The sequence below is a fragment of the Cetorhinus maximus genome, chromosome 17 (genome assembly GCF_964194155.1).
Source record: "Cetorhinus maximus chromosome 17, sCetMax3.hap1.1, whole genome shotgun sequence".
Lineage (NCBI taxonomy): Eukaryota > Metazoa > Chordata > Chondrichthyes > Lamniformes > Cetorhinidae > Cetorhinus > Cetorhinus maximus.
The window spans coordinates 29,165,287-29,185,841 of record NC_135895.1 but is presented as its reverse complement, the minus strand read 5'-3'; the positions used below and the strand labels follow the sequence as shown (position 1 = coordinate 29,185,841).

General features: G+C 44.9%; 1 protein-coding gene and 1 long non-coding RNA gene across 2 annotated transcripts in view; one reads left to right on the top strand and one right to left on the bottom strand.

Moving 5' to 3' along the window:
• LOC144692270 (uncharacterized) overlaps positions 1 to 11,909 on the bottom strand; it is a 61,451-nt gene extending 49,542 nt beyond the window's left edge. The window contains exons 1-3 of the long non-coding RNA XR_013579294.1: positions 11,861 to 11,909; positions 11,472 to 11,732; positions 11,059 to 11,122 (exon numbers count right to left, since the gene is read on the bottom strand). This is a non-coding gene — a long non-coding RNA (uncharacterized LOC144692270). The remainder of the gene's footprint in view (positions 1 to 11,058; positions 11,123 to 11,471; positions 11,733 to 11,860) is intronic.
• On the top strand, positions 11,755 to 20,030 carry ptger4c (prostaglandin E receptor 4 (subtype EP4) c). Its single transcript, XM_078560892.1, has 2 exons — positions 11,755 to 12,806; positions 18,610 to 20,030. Exons 1-2 carry the CDS (start codon positions 11,964 to 11,966, stop codon positions 19,231 to 19,233), a joined length of 1,467 nt encoding a protein of 488 aa, XP_078417018.1. The 5' UTR covers positions 11,755 to 11,963; the 3' UTR covers positions 19,234 to 20,030.
• The last annotated feature ends 525 nt before the right edge of the window (positions 20,031 to 20,555 follow it).

The following is a 20,555-nucleotide window of genomic DNA, read 5'->3' as shown; positions in this document are numbered from 1 at the left end:
AGGACATGGGGTTCCCACTGGTTGTCCAACTGGTGAGTGGGATCCCATCCCAACACTAAATTCCACCCCAAGTGTTGTATGTTGCATGTTCACAGAGAGGTTCTGAGTCTTGTATAGTTGAACATTAACTGTTTATAGATAACACATAAACTATAGGGTATAGTCCAAGCTATGAGCTAACTCCATGCTTGCTTCTACACAAGTCCACAACTGGCCCTAGTCTTAGGTCATGTGTCTCTCTACATCACATTGTGGGCTGTACTGTTTCCCAGTCCCACATTAACCCTTGCTATGTCAGATACCCTTATACTACACCTCCCTCCAAGTCTTTACCCAATGTATTTACATTACAATCATGCTACCCTTTCTCCACCCCTCAAGTCTCTGACTTTATAAATTCAGTGCCCTGGAGGCTTGATGATTCTTCCAGATCTCATTCTGGTCACATTTGGAGGAGTGGTAGGCTCTGTTGATTTGCATAATCTTTGTTGATTCGGAGTTTGAGTTATAGTCTGTGTTTCTGGCACTAGGTTGTCTTCTGATACACTTTTTCCATTCCTTGGAGTTGAACTTCCCTTTGTCAACTCCCCATCTGCTCTGCTCAGGGACCACCGGCTTGTCCCATTCTTTCCGGAGAGTGTTCACTCTGTTCATTCATGGTGCGAACCCAGTTTTTCTTTTTCCGTGTGGCCCACTGTGACCTTTGTGGGAGTTGAAGGTGTCGCTCCCTGTCGTTTGGATGTTCCTCATCAGTGGGCTCACCTTGCAGCTTGGCTTTTATTGCAACACTGTGTTCTTCTATGTGTCTCCATGCCTCACTGAGATGTGCACTGGCAAGTTTATGGTCGCTCGTTCCTTGCTCCAGCATCGTCTTGCAGCTTTGTGCATCGGCTAGAGGTTGCAGTGTCTGTGCCATGGTGTTTACAGGTAGTGTGACAGCAACCACTGGAGCCTGGAGTGGGTCTCATTCTTCTGGTCATTTTTCTTGTGCATTTTCTAATTACCTGAAAGTTTGGCTGGCCCAACCAAAGAGAAGCTTCTGCCACCTGCAAACATACTGGACAAATTGGAGCGAAGACAATTCAAAACTGAAGTCCCAGTCGAAAGTCTCTGGACTGATGGGCCCCTCGGGAACTTGCAGTTCCGTGTATTTAACAGATGATTTTTTTTTATTCATTCATGGGATGTGGGCTTCGCAGCATTTTTGCCCATCTTTAGTTGCCCTTAAGAATGTGGTGGTGAGTGCCTTCTTGAACCGCTGCAGAACCTGTGGTGTAGGTACACCCACTGTGCTATTAGGAAGGGAGTTCCGGGATTTTGACCTTGCGACAGTGAAGGAACAGCAATATATTTCCAATCAGGATAGTGAGTAACTTAGAAGGGAACTTCCAGGTGGTGGTGTTCCCATCTACCTGCTGCCCTTGCCCTTCCAAATGGTAGTGGTCGCGGGTTTAGAAGGCGCTGTCAAAGAAGCCTTGGTGAATTTCTGTAGTGCAACTTGTAGGTGGTACACACTGCTGCTGCTGTGCATCAGTGGTAGAGGGAGTGAATGTTTGTGGATGTGGTGCCAATCAAGTGGGCTGCTTTGACCTGGACAGTATCAAGCTTCTTGAGTGCTGTGGGAGCTGCACTCAGCCAGGCAAGTGGGGTATGTTCCATCACACTCCTGACTTGTACCTTGTAGATGATGGACAGGCTTTGGGGAGTCAGGAGGTGAGTTACTCATCACATGATTTCTAGCCTCTGACCTGCTCTTGTAGCCACAGTATTTATATGGCTAGTCCAGTTCAGTTTCTGGTCAACGTTGATAGTGGGGGAATTCAGTGATGGTAATGCCATCGAACATCAGGGGCGATGGTTGGATTCTCTCATTGGAGATGGTCATTGCCTGACACTTGTGTGGCACGAATGTTACTTGCCACTTGTCAGCCCAAGCCTGGATATTGTCCAGGTCTTGCTGCATTTGGACATGGACTGCTTCAGAACCTGAGGAGTCACAAATGGTGCTGAACATTGTGCAATCGTCAGCGAACATCCCCACTTCTGACCTTACGATGGAAGGAAGGTCATTGATGAAGCAGCTGAAGGTGGTTGGGCCAAGGACGCTACCCCGAGGAACTCCTGCAGTGATGTCCAGGAGCTGAGATGACTGACCTCCACCACAACCATCTTCCTTTGTGTTTCACTCCAACCAGCAGAGAGATTTCCCTCTGATTCCCATTGATTCCAGTTTTGCTAGGGCTCCTTGATGCCACACTTGGTCGAATGCTGCCTTGATGTCAAGGGCAGTCACTCTCACCTCACCTCGAGAGTTCAGCTCTTTTGTCCATGTTTGAACCAGGGTTGTAATGAGGTCAGGAGCAGAGTGGCCCTGGCAGAACCCAAACTGGGCCTCAGTGAGCAGGTTATTGATATTCAACTGCCGCTTGACAGCACTGTTGATGACCCCTTCCATTACTTTACTGATGATCGAGAGTAGACTGGTTTAGAAGGCGCTGTCAAAGAAGCCTTGGTGAATTTCTGTAGTGCAACTTGTAGGGGCTGTAAATGGCTGAGTTGGATTTGTCCTGCTTTTTGTGTACAGGACATACCTGGGCAAATTTCCACATGGCCGGGTAGATGCCAGTGTTGTAGCTGTACTGGAACAGCTTGGCTAGGTGTACGGCAAGTTCTAGAGCACAAGTCTTCAGTATTATTGCTGGAATATTTTCAGGGCCCATAGCCTTTGCACTATCCTGTGCCTTCTACCATTTCTTGATATCACATAGAGTGAATCAAATTGGCTGAAGACTGGCATCTGTGATGCTGGGGACCTCCAGAGGAAGCCGAAATGGATCATCCACTCGGCGTTTCTGGCTGAAGATTGTCGTGAATGCTTCAGCCTTATCATTTGCACTGATGTGCTCGGCTCCCCCATCATTCAGGATGGGGATATTTGTGGAGGTTCCTCCTCCAGTGAGTTGTTTAATTGTCCACCACCATTCACGATTGGATGTGGCAGGACTTGAGAGCTTAGATCGGATCCGTTGATTGTGGGATTGCTTAGCTCTGCCTATCACTTTCTACTTATACTGTTTGGCGCACATGTAATCCTGTGTTATAGCTCCACCAGGTTGACACCTCATTTTTTGGTATGCCTGGTGCTGCTCCTGGCATGCACTCCTGGACTTTTCATTGAACCAGGGTTGATCCCTTGGCTTGATGGTAATGATAGAGTCGGGGATATGCCAGGCTATGAGGTTACAGATTAATATTCTAGTACAATTCTGCTGCTACTGATGACCCACAGTGCCTCATGGATGCCCAGTCTTGAGTTGCTAGGTCTGCCCGAAATCTATCCCATTTAGCACGCTGGTAGTCCACACAACACAATGGAGGGTATCCTCAATGTGAAGGCAGGACTTCATCTCCACGACAATTGTGCGGTAGTCACTCCTACCGATATTGTCATGAACAGATGCATCTGCTTCAAGCAGGTTGGTGAAGATGAGGTCAAGTATGCTTTTCCCTCTTGTTGGTTCCCTCACTACCTGCCGCAGACCCAGTCTAGCAGCTGTCATTCAGGACTCAGCCAGCTCGGTCAGTAGTGATGCTAGCAAGCCACTCTTGGTGGTGGACATTGAAGTCCCCCACCCAGAGTACATTCTGCACTCTTGCCACCCTCAGTGCTTCCTCCAAGTGGTGTTCAACATGGAGGAGCATTGATTCATCAGCTGAGGGAGGGCAGTACGTGATAATCAGCATGAGATTTCCTTGCCCATGTTTGACCTGATGCCATGCGACTTCGCGGGGTCCGGAGTCGATGCTGAGGACCCCCAGGGCAACTCCCTCCTGACTGTGCCACCACTTCTGCAGGGTCTGTCCTGCCGGTGGGACAGGACATACCCAGGGATGATGATGGTGGTGTCTGGGACATTATCTGTAAGGTATGATTCCCTCTCACACACTCTCTCCCTCCCCTCTCACACACTCTCTCTCTCCCCTCTCACACACTCTCTCTCCTTTCACACACTCTCTCTCTATCTCCTTTCACACACTCTCTCTCCCCTTTCACACACTCTCTCTCTCCCTTTTCACACTCTCTCTCCCCTTGCACTCTCTCCCCTTTCACACACTCTCTCGCTTTCTCTCTCCCCTTTCACACACTCCCTCTCTCTCTCCTCTCTCAGACACACTCTCTCTCCCCCCTCTCAGACACTCTCTCTCCCCTCTCAGAGACGCTATCTCTCCTTTCCACACACTCTCTCTCTCCCCTGACTATGTCAGACTGTTGCTTAACTAGTCTGTGAGACAGCTCTCCCAATTTTGGCACTAGCCCCCAGCTGTTAGTAAGGAGGACTTTGCAGGGCCGATAGGGCTGTGATTGCCATTGTCATTTCCGGTGCCTAGGTCGACATCTTCTGCCATTTTAAGAAGGTTAAAGGCAACACAAGCATCTCTGTTCAAGAGAGAAAAAGATTGATTTTGGATACCGCACACAACTTTGAATAATCGCTTCTTGCCATACCTTAGTGGCTCGAGGATCATGCCTATGACCAGAAGCCGGATTTCTGCAGGCCCGTAGAGTAGCCAAAGGTCTCTCAGCTGTGGTTCTTATCTGAGATGACCTTAAAAATGGCTCCCAAGTCCAATTTGAAGTTTGTGAGGTGACCATTTACTGAGATGTCCACATTTCAAAAAGAGAATCCAGGATCCTTGACATCACCGAAGAAGCACGGTTGGGTCCCTTCCTGGTGTGGTACCTCAATCTCATGAATTCTCTTGAGATCCTCTGTCTGGGTATCTTAATTTTGCATAGCTTTCCAAAGTGTCCCAGCTGGCTGCAGTCGGACCACTGTGCAGAGATTGCTGGACACAGCTCTTGTCTGTGGGACCATTTGGCTCCACAACTCTGACATGGTCACCCACTCTCTTGTGGTCTGTTTAGGTAATGCCTTCGTTGGCCTGGAGTCTCTCTGCCACTTTGTTGTTTTACTAGCTGGACAGTCGGCATCGCTTTGTACCATGGCTTGCTTTCACCAGGTAAAATGGATCAGAGCTGTTGGTGGATTTCAGATTGTCTGACTATTTGGGTGGCCTTTTCTAGAGTCAGATCGTCCATGGTCTGTACTATTTCTCAAAGGGCATCGTCAGCCACTCCGACAACAATTCTATCCCTTATGAATTCTGACTTGAGGTCACCATAACCACTGCCTTCAGCCAATCTGTATAATTCATTTATAAAAGAGTCAACCGGTTCTCCAGGCTGTTAGGCACATATATTGAATTTCACTCTCTAAAATTTTGTTCCTTCTTAGATTAAAATATGTATCAATTGATTTTAGAGCTTCATCAAATTTATCTGAAGGTTCATGTATTCCTTGCCTCACAATAATATCATGGGCCATCTAATTTACTGAACAAAGTAGTGTGTTCACTTGTTCAGCTTGTCTTTTTATTTAATCCTGAAGCTATCATGTATCTAAGAATACTTTCCTCCAAAGTCCCCAGTTTTGTGTTTGGTCTGGCAATGTTGATTTGTTGTCCATGGTTGCTTTAAAGTTCAAGTGAGTACTGCTTTAAATGCTGTGCGGGTTTTAAATATGGTGCCATAGTAACCATTTTTTTGAAAGAGTCTTCTTGCACTTGTTGCGTTTTGGTGGGCTCCCGCAGCAATGGTGGTCTCAACCTCCTTGGGGTTTTGTTTTATGCAGTGATTTGTTAAATCGGTGATTTGGGGCCTTCCCTGTGAGGTCAGAGAATTTTTGGGCATCTTACAATAGATGCTCGGCTTTGGCTAAGGTTTTTAAACCTTCCAATTCATTTTCATTTTTTCTACCACGAGGTTGGCCACCATGTGGTAAGGCGTCGATTCTGAACCCGGACTAACCACGGTACTTTCAGAAATGGGCTGCTCTGGCGTTTTTACGGCACTGAAGCTTTTTAAACTAGGCCTGGTTTAAAGCCGAGTTTTTTTTTTTGCTCACCCCTGCTAAGTCCTTAGACTCTGCACTCTGTGAGCATTCACAATGGACCTCCGCAAGATCTTGTGGAGTCCTCCGCTGCACAGTTTTTTTTCTTCTGCCTTTCTACTTCCAATTCTGCAATGGAGCTTCTTTCAGGCGATCTACCTCTGTGTCTTCACTTCAGGTGCTTTCAGTCAGGTCAGAATGCTGCTCCTTTAGTTTTCTAGCTTTGAATTTCTGCTCCAGCTTCCCAGAGGGTTCTTCCATTCGCTGCCACCATGTTGCATGTTGTATGTTCAATAGGTCTCACAGAGAGGTTCTGAGTCTTGCATGGTTAAACATTAAGGGCTGAATTTTACTTCCCATGGGCAGGCGCATGCCTGACCTAATGGGGCATTAAATCACGTGAGAAAATGTCGGGCGAGCATCCCAATGTCACCAAGCACTCGCACGATATTTTGCTTGGCGGGCACGTGCAAGAGTAGGAAGCGCGCCCGCCGACAATTAAGAGGACAATTAAGCCCATTAACGGCACAATTGTCTCCGATTTTTCATTGCTCGTCCAGCCTTAGGTTGGCGGATGGGTGAATCAGCCAGGCGGGCTTTGCGTTTTTAATCAAACCTCATCCAAGGGCGGGATGAAATTTCTGTTATGAAATAAAATAAAAGTAAATATGCGGGCAGCATTTTTATCAGCTATATTTTCAGCTGATTGATTGTGATGCATGGACATTTTTTTCAGCTTTTAAAACCTTTATGTGATGATTTTCAGGTCTGCAGCTCCCGGAGGCAGCTGTCTGTCTTCAGGGAGCTTTCTCGCAGCCCTCAGCCATGTCCACAGTGATGTCATTGCCCGCCTTCTTCCCACCCCCATCCCGGCAACACTGAGCATTTCAGCACGTGTTTCACACTGACTGGCCATTAATTGGCCAGCCAGCATGAAATCACAGTCGGGAGCTGATCGCGGTCAGCGGTCCGCTCCCCAACCCCTCCCAGGCCCGCCGATCGGGTGCACCCACCAAAGGTAAAATTCAGGCCTAAGTGTTTATTGATAATGCATAACTACGTACATATATACAGAGTATAGCCCAAGCTATGAGATAACTCCATGCTTGCTTCTACACAGGTCTCTGTCCTGTCCACAACTGACCTTGTCTCAGGTCATGTGTCCCTTTACATCACACTGTGGGCGGTACTGTTTCCCAGTCCCACATTAACGCTTGCAATACCCTTATACTACACCAGGGCACAGGGGTGTTGGAGATCATGGTTCAGAGATTGTTTGATATTCTCTGCTTCTCCTTGAATTCTACTTTTGAGCTTAAGGTTTCTTGCCACTATGAAACATTCCTTGCAAGACAAAGCACAATCAATTTTCCCTGTTTGCACGCTTCTCTACACAATTAAAAGATAAACAGACCTTGATGAAATTTGTACTATTGAGATACAAATCAATACAATCTAGCGTACTATCAGCCTGGGAGTGCTTTACTTTTTAATAAACATTATAAATAGTAAAATAAACCTTGTGACTGCAATACTTAGAACAAACTGATGGGAATATACAGCCACTAAAACAAAATCAAATTCCTACAAAGTCTCCATTTACATGTTTTGGTCTCCTTAGCCTCTGATTTAATGAATTCAATAGAGAATTCAGGAGAAAGTTCTTTACCCAGAGTAGTTAGAATGTTGACAGCCGAAATTAAAGGGAATCCAAAGTTTTCTATAAGCATATAAATAGTAAAACGGTAGTAAAAGGGGGAGTAGGGCCAATTAGCGACGAAAATGGGGATTTACTCAAGGAGACAGGCGACATAGCTGAGGTACTAAATGACTACTTTGAATCAGTCCTTACCAAGGAAAAAGTTGCTGCCAACATTGTAGTGGAATAGAAGGCAGTTGAAACAGTGCAAAAAATTAACAAAGGGAGGTATTAGAGGGGCTGGCTGTACTTAAAGTTGGTAAGTCACCAGGACCAGATTAGATGTATCCAAGGATACTGAAGGAAGTAAGGGTGGAAATTGCAGTGGCACTACCTGTAATCCTCCAATCCTCCTTGATACCCTGGTGGTGCCAGAGGACTGGAGAATTGCAAATGTTACACCCTTGTTCAAAAAAGGATGTACTAATAGCCCAGCAACTACAGGCCAGTCAGTTTAACCTCAGTGGTGGGAAAACTTTTCAAAATGATAATCTGGGGCAAAATTAAGTCACCAGGACAAATGTGGATTAATTAAGTAAAGCCAGCACGAGTTTGTTAAAGGCAAATCATGTTTAACTAATTTGACTGAGAATCGTGTTTAACTAATCTGATGGAGTTTTTCAATGCGGTAACAGAAAGGGTAATGCAGTTGATGTGGTCTACATGGACTTTCAAGAGGCACTTAATAAAATGCCACACAACAGACTTGTCAGCAAGTTGAAGTCGATGGAACAAAAACGACAGTAAACTGGCTGATTGACAGGAAACAGAGAGTAGTGGTGAACATTTTTCTCCTGGACTGGAGGGAGGTATACTCTCGTGTTCCCAGGGATTGGTATTAGGACCACTGCTTTTCTTGATTTATATTAATGACCTAGACTTGGGTATACAGTTTCAAAATTTGAAGATCACACAAAACGTGGAAGTGTTGTGAAATGTGAGAAGGACAGTGATGAACCTCAAGTTTCTTTTAAATTTGTTCATTTCATTCATGGGATGTGGGCATTGCTGGCCAGGCCAGTATTTATTGCCCATCCCCTAATTGCCCTAGAGAAGGCAGTGGTGGTGAGCTGCCTTCTTGAACTGCTGCAGTCCATGTGGCGTAGGTACACCCACAGTGCTGTTAGGGAGGAAGTTCCAGGATTTTGACCCAGCGACGGTGAAGGAAAGGCCATAACCTCCCATTTTCAATTTCAGTCCCAGTATTTGCAGAAGAGTAGCAATTGTATTCGCCTGACATTCCAAAAAAAAAACTCAGCTGTCTGGAAGAATCTGTCCACATTCACAGAACACAAAGAGAAAAACATTTAGCTCTCAGTGGCCAGAGAAGCACTTTCAATCTGACCTGCAATGTTTGCCAATAAGGAAATTGTAAATGGAAGGGTATCAAAGAAGTCCCAGCTTCTTACTCCACCACTGATAACTCAGTTAGGGTTCACTGGTCAGCCTGACCTTAAGTAAACCACAGCAATGCTGCTGATTGTGCCAAGTGTGTTCCAGCCAGTTTTGCTTGTCTGTAGCAGAATAACTCTTTTAATTTTAGGAAATACAAGGAACCACATTAATAAGAAGGCAGCTCTTTTACTGTCCTTAATCTTCTGGCTAAGGCATTCATGGGACATTGGGCCATAATTTGCTGCAGCAGGTCACCTAATGGCACCTGCCATTTATTAGATTTGCCCATGAACGTTTAGGTTTTAATTTTTTTTGTGCAACAAGTTGCTGAAAGCGTGAGTTAATAATGTCACATTGAGGGAAACAGAGCATCTGTGACCTGAGTGAACATGGCAAGCAACTGTATACCTTCTTAAACAATCAGATTGAAGGATTGTTAAATTAATGGTGCAAGGACTGAGAAGGAAGTGTAAATTTGAGTACAATAGATTAATTCAATGTTGAATGAGGTACAGAAAGCAAAGTGAAGAGAAGGAAGGAAAAATTGGATTAAGAGAGAGAAAAAAGGCATAGAGCAGATAAATGAAGAAAAATTACATTTTTAATATCTCCAACAATTCAAAGCTGAAGGAGGGAGAGTCCATGCTTGCAATAAGTATTTTTTCAGTGGCAGAGGGGTTGTTGGCAGTAATTGACACTTCAACACTTATCATGTCATTAAAAGGGTCCTTGGACTTGAATGAATAAGACTTAACTCTCTGTTGTAATCTACCATGCAAATACAGCAACTTCATGCTATTCAATACATTTCAATGGTGATCCAGAAGAAAGATGCTGTTTTTGGGAAGCTAATGATGGAGCAGCACATCTCGGACAGCAACTTTTGGTTATCCCCAAGGGCATAGCCCATGGATTTGCTGCAGCATTTGCACATAAATAATGGTGAGTACCATCAGCCCCACTGTTAATTTGACAGCAAATTATAGCTTGCTGTCTTCCTGAAAGCTGTTTCCAATCAGACGTTTCCCTTGAACAACAGCCCAGAGCTTCCCAGGAAGGGCCTCAAGCAATGGTTGGCCTCCTCAGCTAGCAAGGAAGTTGTATGCAGTATTACCTGGAAAAACTCAGCAGGTCTGGCAGCATCGGCGGAGAAGAAATCAGTTAACGTTTCGAGCCTTCATGGCCCTTCGGCAGAACTGAAGCATAGTTAGAAGAAGGGAGAAATATAAATTGGTTTAAGGTGGGTGGGTGGGGGAGTGGTGGGGGGAGAGAGAGACATTGAGGGTGTGGTCACCACACCCTCAATGTCTCTCTCTCCCCCCACAACCACCCCCCCACCCCCCCACCCACCTTAAACCAATTTATATTTCTCCCTTCTTCTAACTATGCTTCAGTTCTGCCGAAGGGCCATGAAGGCTCGAAACGTTAACTGATTTCTTCTCCGCCGATGCTGCCAGACCTGCTGAGTTTTTCCAGGTAATTCTGTTTTTGTTTTGGATTTTCAGCATCCGCAGTAGCTTTTAGCTTTTTGTTTTTATTAAAGTTGTATGCAGTGATGCAATCCCTGATTAATGCTAGAAAACCCTTTCTATCAAGAAGTATAATATATAGAAATGAGCACAAGGTAACTTGCATACAGCACTTTGATTCAATGTGCACAAGCAGGTGCATATTCCTTTGTGTATTACAGTGATGTCACAGATCAATGAGGTCACATATTTGTGAAAAATATATTTAAAAGCAGGGCAAAGGGAAAGATGCATTAAAACAGAATTTACAGGCAGAATCAGAAAACGAGAAAGTATCTAAACAGCAAACGATGAAGAATGGGAGAGGAACAATGTATGTTTACTGTACTCTCGACTGTTAATAGGAACATGTACTGTAATTTATTATAAATCTGATATCTCCGAAACTGAGCTTGGCATATTAACTTCAGCTCAGAGGCACTAGTGTCCACTCCTAATTCTGCCCCTTTAGATACAAACTGAATAATGTACTCTGCACACTTACATTCTTCCAGCTCCGAATTACCTGAACCTTTCTTCAGTCACTGAAAAGGTGAAAGGAGTCAGTTCTGCAGCCAAAGAAAGGAGGCCAACATTAAAAGGAAAGAAATAGGAATTTCAGAACAATACCTGATGGGCTTTACAAACACATTGAGAAGGTGATCAAAATTGAGTATTAAAAGTCATTTACTTTAAGCAAGAAATATTAAAATATAATTTTACCACATTAACCGACACAAAATAATATAGACAACGTTATTTATAAATACGAAGTCCTAGAATTATATAGATTTTTAACTCAAAACTGGACATTCAGCCAAACTGGCCCGTGCTGCACATCCCTGCAGCCTCCTCCCACCCATCTTCATTTAACCTCATCGGCGAAACCTTTGATTATTTTCTCTTTCGCGTACTTACTAAGCCTCCCTTCAAATGTGTCGATGCTATTTGCCTCAGGCACTCCTTGTCGTGCGGGTTCCACATTCTAACCACTCTCTGGATAAGGAAATTCCTCCGGAATTCCTCACTGGAACATGAAAATGCAATCTTTCCAGGTGGAGGAAGGTCCCAGTAGACCCCCGCCCGGGCAACACTGTCATCCTGCTGTTGTAACATTCACGACTTCATGGAGAGGCGGTGACGTCTGTGATCCCCACTTGTGTCACCTGCAGGAGGCAGCTTCGGATTTAAAAAAGAGAGCGCGTTGTGAGAGAGTCAGAACATCAGCGAGCAGAGCAAGACAGCGATGTAGGAGAGAGAGAGAGAGAGATGGGTGGGGGGGAAGACGAGTGCAGGCAAAGGTTTACCCTTCAGTGTCTGCGCCCAGACGAGTGACCCGCTCTAGCAACTAACTTTTCCTCCCTGTGCATCCCTGATGAAGGTGGTCTTGTTAAAACCTTGCTGGGGAGGATGCTGAGCGGCATGATGGCTGAGTCTCTGAACCAATCCAGCTGGGAGGAAGTTAACGACACCCTGACGAACGGCTCGGCCGTGTCTTTAAACATCAAGTCCAGCCATGTGGTCACTTCGGCCAGCATGTTCGCCGTGGGGGTGGTGGGCAACCTCATTGCCATCGTGGTGCTCTGCGTCTCCAAGAAAGAGCAGAAGGAGACCACCTTCTACACGCTGGTGTGCGGGCTGGCGGTGACTGACCTGTTGGGGACCTGCTGCACCAGCCCGGTGGTGATAGCCACCTACCTGACCCAGCAGTGGCCGGGGGGACAGCCGCTCTGCCACTTCTTCTCTTTCTCCATGCTCTTCTTCGGCTCGGCCGGCATGACCATCCTGTGCACCATGTCCATCGAGCGCTACCTGGCCATCAACCACGCTTTCCTCTACAGCCAGTACATCGACAGGGCTCTGGCCAGACTGACCCTGATGGGCGCCTACCTGCTCAACCTGGTCTTATGCATCCTGCCCTTCTTCGGGTTGGGCAGCAACGTTCGGCATTTCCCCGGGACCTGGTGCTTCCTGGATTGGCGAGCCAACAGCACGCTGTCCGCCTCCTACACCTACATCTACGGGGGCGTCAGCGCTTTCCTGATCCTGGTGACCGTCCTCTGCAACCTGTCCGTCTGTGTCACCCTGGTCAGCATGAGGAAGCGGGCCGTGGGGAGGGGGGAGGCTACGGCCACAGGGAGCTCCAGAGGTCGCCGCTTCCCCAACCTGACAACCTCCGCCGCTGAGATGCAGATGTTCTGGCTGTTGGTCCTTATGACCATTGTCTTCCTGGTCTGCTCAATCCCACTGGTGGTAAGTGAGAAGAGAGAAAGAAAGTAAAACACATTTTTATTTTTTTAAAAAAGAGAATTTTTGGTCACCAATCTGACTGCAATTAATCAGCAATTTAATGGAAATGTTTGCAGTTGACAAATGGGGCTGTTTCCAGACATACTGGAGAGGATCCATAATTTCATTTACCACGCCAATGAGTAATGCAACCTTGCTCCGCCCCCTGGACACAGACAGTAGCCACATGTAATTAAAGTTTCCATTTTTTTACAAATTCATTCTTTCATGGAATGTAGATGCCACTGGCAAGGCCAGCTATGGTGCCCATCCCTAACTGCCCTTGAGCTGAGTGGCTTGCTAGGCCACTTAAGAGTCAACCACATTGCTGTGGGTCTGGAGTCACATGGAGGCCAGACCAGGTGAGGACAGTAGATTTTCTTCCCTTAAGGGCATTAGTGAATCAGACGGGTTTTTACACCAAGTGATGATAGTTTCATGGTCACTATTACTGAGATTAGTTTTCAATTCCATATTTTATTAGTGGAATTCAAATTCTAGCAGCTGCCATGGTGGGACTGGAACTCATATCCCCAGAGTATTATTCTGGGCTTCTGGATTACTAGCCCAGTAACGTTACCACTATATCACCAACTCCCCCAATTTTTATTGAGTATTTTTAGTTTCATGACTTAAAATTCTCTGTTTTATATTTTAACCATTTGAATGCCAACTCACATTTCAGCTAACATAAACTTTTTTAAAACAAAAACAAAAATCCCTGGAAAAACTCAGCAGGTCTGGCAGCATCTGCGGAGAGGGACACAGTTAACGTTTCAAGTCCGAGTGACCCTTCAACAGAACTAAGTAAAAATAGAAGAGAGGTGAAATATAAGCTGGTTTAAGGGGAGGGTGGGACAAGTAGAGCTGGATAGAGGGCCAGTGATAGGTGGAGATAACCAAAAAGTGTCACAGACAAAAGGACAAAGAGATGTTGAAGGTGGTGATATTAGCTAAAGAATGTGCTAATTAAGGGTAGAAAGCAGGACAAGCAAAGTACAAATAGCCCTAGTGGGGGTGGGGTGGGGTGAAGGAATCGAAAAAGGCTAAAAGGTAGAGATAAAACAATGGATGGAAATACATTTAAAAATAATGGAAATAGGTGGGAAAAGAAAAATCTATATAAATTATTGGAAAAAAAAAGGGGGGGATCGGAAAGGGGATGGGGATGGAGGAGAGAGTTCATGATCTAAAATTGTTGAACTCAATATTCAGTCCGGAAGGCTGTAAGGTGCCTAGTCGGAAGATGAGGTGCTGTTCCTCCAGTTTGCGTTTCTTTTTTAAAACTGTTATTCTCAATTTTGAATGTTCAAAAGTAAAAAGTGAAAGATCCATCTCTACCACTGGGCATAGCTTAATTTACAATATTCCAACCAAAAAGAGGCCAAAACATGATTTTGATATTACTACTGAAATACATCTGTGCTTAAATAGAACCATCAGCTGTCAGATTATAACACATGTAGAAACTGAATTTCTGGCATGAAATCTATTAGATTTAAAGTAGATGTCACAGCCATTTCAGGATGAATAGTTATATCATATTACATATGTACCTATTAGATTAAAGTAGCTGTCGCAGCTATTTTAGGATGAAAATTTTGGAAAACATATTGGTGAAAAGCATTTTTACAGTCTTATAATTATAGTTCATATAATTATATGGTGCAGGTACGACTTATACATGTGCCACTGACAAAAATGGAAACTTTTCAGTTGTCTATAGGCTGTTTACAGCGCCACATTCTGATTGCAATTATATCAAAGTTACAATCAGTTCTGATTGTGATTGTGTAGAAAGTCACAGTCGGTTCTAGTTGTGATTGAGTGATTGTGTAGAAGTGCACAGCCGATTCTGACTGTGCTTATGGAAATGTCCCTCATCCCTAACACCATTCTTGTAATTCTTCTCCGCACCCCCTCCAAAGGCCTAGACATCTTTCCTGAAGCGTCACATCCAGAATTGTCACAATCCTCCAGCCAAGGCCAAACCGATGATCTAGAATAGTATAATTTCTTTGCTTCTGTGGTCTATTTATAAAGCCAACGATTTGTATTTTTAAACAGCCTTATCAATTTGTCCAGCCACCTTTGATGATCTCTGGACATAAACTCCCAGGTCTCTCTGTCCATGTACCCTTTTCACAATTGTATCATTTAGTTTATATGTCTCCTCATTCTACCTTGCAAAATGCATCACTTCACAGTTCCCTAAGTTGAATTTCATCTGTCCCTTGCCTTTCCATTTCACCAGCCTGTCTATGTCCTCCAGAAGCCTACTCCTACCTTCTTCACTGTTTACTACATTTCCAAGGTGTGCATGGTCTGAAAACTTTGAAATTATGCCCAGCATTCACAAGTCCATATCATTAATATATATTAAAAATAGCAGGGACACCCCTGTGTACTTCCTATCAGTCTGATTAACAACTGTTCATTACTCCCTGCCTTTTGTCTCTTAAGCATTTTTGTCTGCATTGTCACTCTCCTTGGGCTTCAATTTTGCTAACGAGTCTACTATGAGGCACTCTATCAAAGGCCATCCATGTACACAACATCAACTGCACCATATCACTGCTCTGAAGAAGAGTCATACGGACTCGAAATGTTAACTCTGTTTCTCCACATATGCTGCCAAACCTGCTGAGTTTTTCCAGCATTTTCTGTTTTTATTTCAGATTTCCAGCATTCGCAGTATTTTGCTTTTATCAACTGCAGCACCCTCATCAGCTCTCTCTGACTAACTTGACTGCATCCTTTAATGAAGTAACTAACACAATTTGCCTTTAACAAATCCAAGCTGGCTGTCATTGATTAACCCATATTTTTCCAAGGGACTGCCATGCTTGTCCCAATCTGTTGTCTCTAAAAGTTTCTCTACCACCAGCGTTAGGCTGACTGGCCTGCGGTTATCTGATTGATCCCTATCCCTATTTTGAACAGGAGTCTAACATTTATAATCCTTCAACCCCTTAGCACCACTTCCAAATCTAAGGAGGAGTGGAAGATTGTGGCGAGATCTGCTATTTTACTCCTGGTTCCCTCGGCAATCTAGGATGCATTCCGTCCAGACCGGATGAGTGCTGCCAACCTTTTAAGTACTTCCTCTTTATTTTTATCCTATCCAACATGTCTACTACCTTCTCCTTTACTGTGACATTGGTAGCATCCTTTTTTTTCTGAAGACCAATGCAAAATATTCATTCGGTATCTTAGCCATGCGCTCTGCCTCCACAGGAAAATCTCTTTTTGGTCCCTAATCAGCCTTACTCTTCCTTTGTAAAAGACTTTTGTGTTCTTTTTTATGCTACTCACAAGTCAGAGAATCATAGAATTATACAGCACAGACGGAAGCCATTCAGTCCATCATGCGTGTGCAAGCTCTTTGAAAGCGCTATCCAATTACTCCCAGTCTCTTGCTTTCCCCATAGAGCTGCAACATTCTCCACTCCAATTTCCTTTTGAAATTTTTCATTGTATCTGCTTCCATCACCCTTTAAGGCAGTGCATTCTAGATCATAATAACTCACTGCATAAACTTGGTTTCCTCATCCCTGGTTACTTTGCAAATTATGATCATTCTTTGTCCTCTGTTTACTGGTTTTCTGCCAGTAGAAAATATTCTATTATCACACAGTCTCTTTGCTCATCTTATTTCCATTTTCCATTCTCCTGGCACTTTTCAAATTAAGCTTGGTTCTTTCCTGTATGATGAACCGGACATTGATCATAAGTTCCTTTATCAGTTTCATTGTTTCTATATCGTTCGTCATTTTGGAACCTCTAGCTTTTGGATACCGTTCCTTTCCCCCTCATGTATCCAACTTGTACCCAAACTATCACCTCTCTGAAGGCCTCCCACTGCCCACTTACCCTTTGACCTGCGCAATTTTGATTCCAATCCACCTGGACCAAATTCCTTATCAACTCACTGAAATCAGCTCTCTTCCAGTTGAGTATTTTTATGTTTGATTGTTTCCTGTCCTTTTCCGGAACTACTCAAGCCCTATTGTAATAATAAATTATAACTATAAAATAATGGTACTGCGAAATGAATAAGCAGTTATTTGTATTAAACACACTTTGAACTGCTTGCAAAATGCCAAAAGCTCCATCACAAATAAAAGCAAGGAAACTGCAAATGAAATAAAACAGAAAATGCTGTAAATGCACAGCAATCTGTCAGCATTTGCAAAGAAGTGTTAATTGGCAGCGGACAAAAGAGTAAATTTTGCAAGGCTGCTTGCTACTAATAGGACCTTGCGCTTAGCCAGTGCACATTGGGAAATAATGTGTGTGCTGTCACAATTTTCTGATATATACTAACTGCTTGCAAAATTTACCTTAACAGGGTCATTGAAACATTATTTTTTTTTCTCTTTATAGGTGATGGTGAAACTATTGTATGTTTTTAGCATTTTCTGTTTTCATGTAAAGTTCTATCCCTATTATCAGTAACAAAATTAACATTTCAGGTTTATGCTGCAATTGTGAATTGCATCTTAATTAAACAATTTAGTCCTTTAAAATAAAATCACCAAAAAAATTTTTTTTTTAATTCTTTCATGTGATGTTGGCGTCGCTGGCTAGGCCAACATTTATTGCCCAACCATAATTGCCCTTGGTGATGGTAAGCCGCCTTCTTGAACTGCTGCAGTCCATCTGGTGCAGGTACACCAGTGCTATTAGGAAGGAAGTTCCAGGGCCAGAATTTTACCTTTCACGGCAGGCGCGCGCCCGCACAGGTAGCGCTCAGCGCTGCCGCTCGCAATCCACGCAGGGCGGGCCTTAATTGGTCCGTCCGCGTGAAAACACGGTGCAGAGCCAATCGCGGTTGGCTTCCCGACCGCCCCTGCCGAGCCCACCCGACGAGGGAAAAATTCTGGCCCAGGATTTTGATCCAGCGACAGCGAAGGAACGGCAATGTAGTTTCAAGTCAGGGTGGAGTGTGGCTTTGAGGGGAACTTGCAGGTGGTGGTGCCCCCATGCTGCCCTTGTCCTTAGATTTGGGAGTGGTGCTAGAGATGTTAGACTCCTGTTCAAAATAGGAAAAGGGATCAATCAGGTAACCACAGGCCAGTCAGCCTAACGCCGGTGGTAGAGAAACTTTTAGAGACAACAGATTGGGACAAGCATGGTGAAAAAAAAAAGGTGGTAGAGGTTGTGGGTTTGAAAGCTGCTGTCTAAGGAGACTTGGCAAGTTACCACAGTGCATCTTGTATATGGTACACACTGCTGCTACTCTGCGTGAGTGGTGGAGTGAGTAAATGTTTATGGTGGTGGATAGAGTGTTGACCAAGCAGGCTGCTTGCTCCTGAATGGTTTTGATTTTGTTGAGTTGTTGGAGCTGCACTCATCCAGGCAAGTGGAGAGTATTCCATCACACTCCTGACTTGTGCCTTGTAGATGGTGGACAGGCTTTGGGGAGACAGAAGGTGAGGTGCTCGCTGCAGAATTCCCAGCCTCTGGCCTGCTCTTGTAGCCATGTAGTACTTACATGGCTGGTCCAGTCCAGTTTCTGATCAATGATAGTGGGGGATCCAGCAATTGAAAATACCCAGCAGCTTAAGCAGCATCTGTGGAGAAGTCAATCAGTCAACATTTGAGGTCCGAGACTTTCTATCAGGATGGAAAGATTCTGAAGATAAACAGCAATTAAAAAGAACAGAACCTGGTTAATTGGAAGGGAAACCACATTTACTGATTTGTGTAATACTCAAATAGATTGTGAGATTTAGTATATTAAATTAATTTTTTTTTAAATCAGATACGCATTTTTGTGAATCAGCTGTATGGCCCTGCACAGATCCAAGTGGGTGAGAAACTGGACTACCGTGGCGACCTCCTGGCCATCCGTTTTGCCTCATTCAATCCAATCCTGGACCCCTGGGTGTATATCCTCTGCCGGAAAAAGCTTCTTACAATGGGGTGCGAGCGGCTGAAACGAACGGTGGATGCTGCCAGGGATGGCCAGACACGCAGGGTGGGTTGGGCAAGTGGCCAGCATACGCCACTCTCATATGCCAACAGTATTACCACCAGCTATGCCTCACTACAAGGAAAAGACGAAGGCAAAGTGTTGCATGGGGCAGCCGGTAACAGAGCTGGTGCCATGACTCATTCGTTCACAGACTTCACAAATCAGCAAGTGTGGGAGGATGCAGCTCACCCTTTCAGTATCCCTCATAAGAGTCACATTGGCCTCACTAAGACTCACTCCGAAACTCCCCCACAGACTAAAGCCATCTTATGCACAATGCTACAGGAAACTACAATATCAGATGTCAGCGCACAAAACAACACTGCCCTGAGCCAGGAGAGGAGAACGTTTGACATTTTGAATTGCACTTTAAGTACACCTTCATCGTGCGTTTCAGAAAAAAGTATTTAAAAGGAAATTTATTTTTTTAGAAAGTATTGGACATTCTTATATACATTTTGAAAATAGCAAGCGTCAATATCGTTTATGGCAAATAAACTATTGTCACAATTTTAAATGGAGTGTTGAACACCGAGGCAAAGTTATCTGGATGTATAAGCAACGTTAAGGCATCTGAATTAATTTTAAGGCTCTATTCCACAATCCAACCAAGTCATTCAGGTGACTAGTTGTGTATAACTGAGACTGATAGTGATTGGTTTTAACTTGTATTGCTTAACATTAACAGGGTGATAATGGCCTCAAAACGGGGTTACTAGCCTCAATTCCACATTAGCCCTGAGAAAGAAGCTGCTGATTTGTAAGAGACCTACCGATTGAACACTTCTAGTGCCCACCTGTTTTGGTATATTAATTGGGGTCTTATGATAGTCACTTTGGTTTGGAAATGGCAGGCTTGGGTAATTTCCCATGGGCTAAAATGGAGAAGAGATCCAGCCAGAGTAAGTTTGATATTATTTTTGTGGGGCCAGGAGGACTCCCCTGGATTCCACAAGAATAAGGGCTACAGTCGCTCTAAGACTCCCAGTCTGTGGTTGTGCCTCCCCTCCCTCAAGCATTTACCTTTTCGCCGGCTGGGAGACCCAGTTTTGGTAGGTCCTGCTTGACTTCCATGCAGTTCACCAGCCCAGCCTTAATGAGGCTCTGAGTCAGTGATGTGTCCATGGTTTGCGACCACCCAAAATTCAAAACTGGCCCCATAATGTTTCCGTTTTGAAAACTTAGAATTTAGGGGCAGAATTCAATGTCCTCCCCTGTGGGTGGGGGTGGGGGGGTGGTGTTGATGGTTGGGGGGGAGGGGTGGGGTAGGTTGCATTTAATTGGGTGGAAGGGTGGCAGGCTGCCTTCACGCCATCCTGCATCTGCCCCAATTAAGTCCACTAATTAATGCCCACTTAAGAGTTTCAACCTGCTGCTGCTGAGGTAGGGAACTCGCCATGCGGGAAGCCCAGAAAGCAAACCCTGTCAGGGTTGTTTGCGTGTTTCCACAGGGCGGTTCCCTTCTTCGAAGGCACCCAGTGCCTGATTGAGGGACCCAGTATCGGGAAGAGGTTCCCGCTGAGAGACACCCCCCCTGCCCTAGCTGCCGATCCCTGCCTCCCCCACCACGCCCCTGTGATTTCCCTCCCGCCATCACTCACCTGTGGCCTGGGCCCCTCAGCAATCCTGGGTCTCAGGCATTACCAGCAGCAGTGACCGCCTCCTATTGCGCTGCCAAGCAATGAGGACCTCTGACTGGCCAGCAGCTCTCTGTGGGAGGGACCCCAACTCCC